At 33.2% G+C, this 5168-nt stretch overlaps 2 protein-coding genes across 4 annotated transcripts in view; one reads left to right on the plus strand and one right to left on the minus strand.

Annotated features, from left to right (window-relative positions):
- The window catches only part of LOC106102890 (glutathione synthetase-like), a 15935-nt gene extending 15227 nt beyond the window's left edge, over positions 1–708 (minus strand). For all 3 annotated transcript variants that reach the window (XR_001225605.1, XM_013282494.1, XM_013282493.1), the window contains exons 1-2: positions 380–708; positions 91–186 (exon numbers count right to left, since the gene is read on the minus strand). Coding sequence is in view for 2 of the 3 variants with exons in the window: in XM_013282494.1 (XP_013137948.1) it covers positions 91–186; positions 380–526 (243 nt within the window). In the remaining variant the exon portion in view is untranslated. The remainder of the gene's footprint in view (positions 1–90; positions 187–379) is intronic.
- Positions 709–987: 279 nt separating this feature from the next.
- LOC106102823 (exportin-2) overlaps positions 988–5168 on the plus strand; it is a 13926-nt gene continuing 9745 nt past the window's right edge. Inside the window, exons 1-8 of the mRNA XM_013282408.1 lie at positions 988–1193; positions 1499–1644; positions 1898–2090; positions 2433–2578; positions 3428–3628; positions 4051–4221; positions 4538–4667; positions 5084–5162. Coding sequence (XP_013137862.1) covers positions 1109–1193; positions 1499–1644; positions 1898–2090; positions 2433–2578; positions 3428–3628; positions 4051–4221; positions 4538–4667; positions 5084–5162 — 1151 coding nt within the window. The 5' untranslated portion in view covers positions 988–1108. The remainder of the gene's footprint in view (positions 1194–1498; positions 1645–1897; positions 2091–2432; positions 2579–3427; positions 3629–4050; positions 4222–4537; positions 4668–5083; positions 5163–5168) is intronic.

Here is a 5168-nt window from a genome sequence, read left to right on the forward strand (position 1 = left end):
TAAAGTAAAAATAAATAAATTAATGGTGTTGCAAGGCAATTTATGCCCATAAAAAAGTTATAATAGCAATAAGGTAAAAATAAAACTCACCTTATGCATAAGTTCATTGAGGACTGGTTGGAGTTCCACTGCTTTGTTAAACTCGGTGCTCGGAAACGGAGATGGCAGTAACACGAATGGAGCAATCTGTTTTAAAAAACAAATAAAAAAAATAATACCTGGAATTGATGTTGTATGAGAGGAATACAGTTTGATGAAAACATAGCAATTTTGGTGTTCAGCACTTTAAATAACTTAAAATTTAATAAAATTGTACAACTCAAGCAAATCTATATTAGCCGCAATGAGTCTGCAAACTTTAAAATATGAAAATTGGTACCTGTATGGAGTCCTTGGTGAAATGTTTTTTGTCTCGCATTCCAACACCATGCATAAGGGCCCAATCTTTAGCTTTCTCTATCACAGTAACTAATAATTTGTGCTCCAAAGGCAAGGGAATACAAGGCGGAAGACGAGCTTGAGACATGTTGGTTATACTTCTTACAGTAATATATACTACTAATTTTTGATACGCTTCGAGAATTATAGAATTAATGATTGAAAATGCCTGGACCAAGCCTATTATACACCGATTATGATTTTTTTTTGTAAATCATAAACACTTTTGATTCTTGTCTTGTCAAACTTTACTTGTCAGTTTGTCAGCCAGCTGCAGATTGTGTCAAAATCAAAATTCGTGTAATTTTTATGTTGCCCTATAGTTAAACGTCCAATATTAAACTACTAACAAAATCACAAATAATTTAGATGAAACAGATACGCTATTTAGCGAAATTGCCCAAAATAACTGTATTTGAGTTTGTACATCATGTTTAAACCTCAAATCAAACCAAATTCGAAAAATGCAATTTCAACAAACTTACTCTTTGCGACTTGATAAGTATTTTACTTAACTGTACCCATGTACCTTTCATTTACATGCCGACATAATCTTTGACTCACTTTGAGTGAGAAAAGAAAACCGTTCGTTTGCAGAAAACGCAGTAATTTCTAATTTTACAAACAATTCCTTTGTGCTATCGTTAGTTAATCGTATAATAAAACTAAAATGGAAGTAACGGATGAAAATTTGGCAACGTTAGCTAATTACTTGCAGCAAACTTTAAATCCAGACCCAAACATCCGAAGACCCGGTTAGTTTTGCAACGTATTTTATTATTTATTATAACAATTGATTTAGTACATATTTTATTGTAAAAGTGTATTTGTTAATTGGTATTTACTTAATTTATTACTTTATCACATTTGCTAGTAAATTCAAATAAGTTTTGTAAAATTTTCATATCTTATTTGTTTTGACATGTTTATAACCTCAAAATAATTATTTTGCAACAAGAATTCAGTTCTATTGATAATGCTTTTTAGTGGATTCTCATCATTCAAGTTGTATCATGGTCTTACTTTTGGTTTCTTAATTAATATTGTTCGTATATTTCAGCGGAAAAGTTTCTCGAAGGTGTGGAAGTGAATCAAAACTATGCAATTTTGCTGTTACATTTGATTGATAAGGACACAGTTGACTTAACTATAAGAATAGCAGGAGCTGTCGCTTTTAAAAACTATATTAAAAGAAATTGGCCAGTTGTAAGTTTGTTTTTATAAATGTTCCTATTGAAAAATATGTTAGTTATAATCTAATAAGACCACAGATACATTTTTAAACTTTTAACGTACCTATACTTTTAAATACATCTGGATGTTTCCAGATGTGTTGATCAGCCCATATAATCTAATGACCCAATGGGAATATGCCAGGATATCATTCAATCAGTGGGCTGATTGACAGAATGGTAAACAGCAATACATAATCTCTGATATAAAAATTATCTTCATATAGGAGGAGGATGGTGCAGACAATATTCATGCAAATGACAGAGCAGCTATAAAAGGTCTCATAGTTTCACTTATGCTGAAATCACCGGAAGCTATCCAGAGACAATTCAGTGATGCAGTGTCTATTATTGGCAAATATGATTTCCCTCAAAAGTGGCCAGGACTCATCTCTGAAATGGTTGAGAAGTTTGCAACGGGTTTGTGTACATTTTTTAATATATACTAATATTATAAAAAGGAAAGGTTTATGTTATATATATGTATGTTTTGAAGTAACTCAATAATTACTGGGGCGATTAAAAAAAATATTTCACTGTTAGAAGAGTTGATCATCAGTGAATAACAAGATTACATTTTTAACTTTTACATTTCCCAGACAAAGTTGTTAGCAACAGCTAGTTATTATTTGGTAAAAGGTTGACCACTTACCCACCTTACAAAATAAGATACACCTTACTTTTCTGAGTCATTGGTATAGAATTTTTTGTTTTTTTTTTAATTACTAAGCTGTGTTATCTTTAATTTTTTTTTATCTTCAGGTGATTTCCACATAATCAATGGAGTGTTACGTACAGCGCATTCCCTATTCAAGAAATATAGATTTGAATTTAAATCACAACCCCTATGGGAGGAGATTAAACATGTGCTGGAAAATTTTGCAAAACCATTGACAGACTTATTTGTGGTATGTATCAGATATAAGTAAAAAGTTTTTTAATGTTGAGAAAATCAGACGCAAAAGGTTAGCACAGTATAGACATGACTATGCGACAAGCAGCTATTTATGTAGCTAATATAATATAATATAGTGTATGCTTTTGTTAATCTTATTATTTAAGTGTTTATTTTACTTTGCACATCAACATTCATTACCTGCTAAACATCTAATTTGTATCGAAACGGTTAGCAGTAAGAAAACTCTATTAGAGTTATGCTCGCCTGTACAACCAACACCTAATATGTTTTTTTTTTTATTGTGATTGTTTTCCTTGTGTACAAAGTGTAAATAAATAAATAAGAGGATGGTAACATAAACCAGAATGTGTTAAGATTGAATGTGGATGGCTTCAAAGGTAGAGGTAAACCGAAAAAGTATGGATGTGTGAAAGACGATATGCTTAAGAAAGGAGTGGATTGAGATATGATGGTAAATGAAATGTATGGTAGACCAGATCATACTGTGCCGACCCTCCGTAGGGACAAGGGCAACTAGATGATAAACTCTATATTATATTTGATCATAACAAACAACCTTACTGTATGATTTTAAAAGAATTATCTTTTGGTATTAAACTCTGTGTCATATTTAAAAAAACAAACAAATTAGCCTGTGTTCTTCCAGACTACCCTCTACATGTATGCTAAATTTCATCAAAATCCATTCACCAGTTTAGTCTATAAACTCTAATAAACATCCATCCATCCGTCCATCCAAACTTTCACATTTATAATATTAGTAAGAAGTAAGATAGTAACAAGTTATTACATGTTTTTTGTCATAAATTGTTGTTAAATAATTTTTATTTAATTTCAGGCAACAATAGAATTAACTTCAACACATTCTAACAATCCTCAAGCTCTACGTGTTATCTACGGGTCTTTAGTACTGATATGCAAAGTCTTCTATTCATTAAATTATCAAGATTTACCTGAATTCTTTGAGGATAATATGCCAATATGGATGCCAAATTTGCTTAATTTGTTACAAGTTAAAGTGCCTAGCCTTGAAGCTGATGTGAGTATTGAGAGATTTAATTAAAAAAAAAATTAAACCAATAGAATCTTTTTTTTGGTGACTAAATCAATAAGTCCTAACTTCCATAAACAAAATAATAACATTCTAACCTTAAAATTCTCATTTTTTTTATAATGGGTTTTTATACATTGTTATCTATTCTTGTACTATTTAGATTTTTTCGATACCTTTACTATAAAATAATCACATTTATAAGCAGAGTACTGTACCATTCACAGCTTAGTTCAGTTTCTACCATAGTATTATAATCTTTTAGTTGGAAACTGCGGCTCACAACTCGTGAGTTCATTCACTCATTGCATGGAGTCAAGCCAATCATTTATTGAGCCACAGCTCAACAGCACAGATCTATGTGATCTGAACTTTTACAGCTGATTCACATAAGAAATTGTATATTTCAGACGGATGACGACAAGCCCGGTGTGATGGAACAGTTACGTACAGAAGTGTGTGAGTGTGCAGCGCTGTACGCATTGAAGTATGAGGAGGAGTTCCATCCACATGCCCCAGGGTTTGTGACTGCGGTGTGGACAGTCTTGCTGGCTACAGGACCGCATGCTAAATATGATGCGGTGAGTTATGGTTCCAGAATAAAGTTGTTTTGGTTATAGGACTAAGTGGTTACATAGTAACCATTTGTAGGATTTAGTTACTATGGTTATAAGATTAAGTGGTTATTGTGGTTGTAGGATAAAGTGATTACTATGGTTGTTGGACCAAGTGGTTACTATGGTTGTTGGACCAAGTAGTTACTATGGTCGTTGGACCAAGTGGTTACTATGGTTGTTGGACCAAGTGGTTACTATGGTCGTTGGACCAAGTGGGTCTTGGCCTCCGACACGAGAGAGCGCATGTATTAGGTTATAATATTTTATTATTTTCTTACAGCTTGTATCAAATGCACTGACATTCCTGGCGAAGGTAGCCGAAAAAAAGAGATATCAAAATTTATTCGAAGATCCCAACACTCTCAGCAGTATTTGCGAGAAAGTAGTCATTCCCAATATGGAGTTTAGAGGTAGGAATGAAAAAACGTCTCAATTATTTTTAAAAAAAAACTTAATACTATGTAGCTGAAGATTTCTTAACCCTTAAAAGTGTTTTTAAATCGAATTACAAAAAGCTAATTAAAACAATCCTGTTTTTTTTTATACAATAAGGTGATAAACGAGCAAGCGGACACCTAAATTCGCCAAAATGGCGAAGCGACCGCTGCCCGTAGCCATCCGCAATTGCAGATGCGTTGTCTACCCTAAATCGACGGAGCAGATGCACATAAAGAGCATATTTCCCCTTCCTATGCGTCTCCACCACCGTCAAATCCTTATTCCCAATCCTTTTCTTATACGCGTGGAACAGGAAACGGATTAAAATTGGATCTCCTGTATATTTTTATAACCTGTATTGTTTGATATAACCGGTTTTGTGTTTTAGAGTCAGATATGGAGTTATTCGAGGACAACCCGGAGGAGTACGTACGTCGTGATATGGAGGGCTCGGACGTGGACACGCGGCGACG

This window comes from Papilio polytes, unplaced genomic scaffold (assembly GCF_000836215.1).
Source record: "Papilio polytes unplaced genomic scaffold, Ppol_1.0 DF823901.1, whole genome shotgun sequence".
NCBI lineage: Eukaryota > Metazoa > Arthropoda > Insecta > Lepidoptera > Papilionidae > Papilio > Papilio polytes.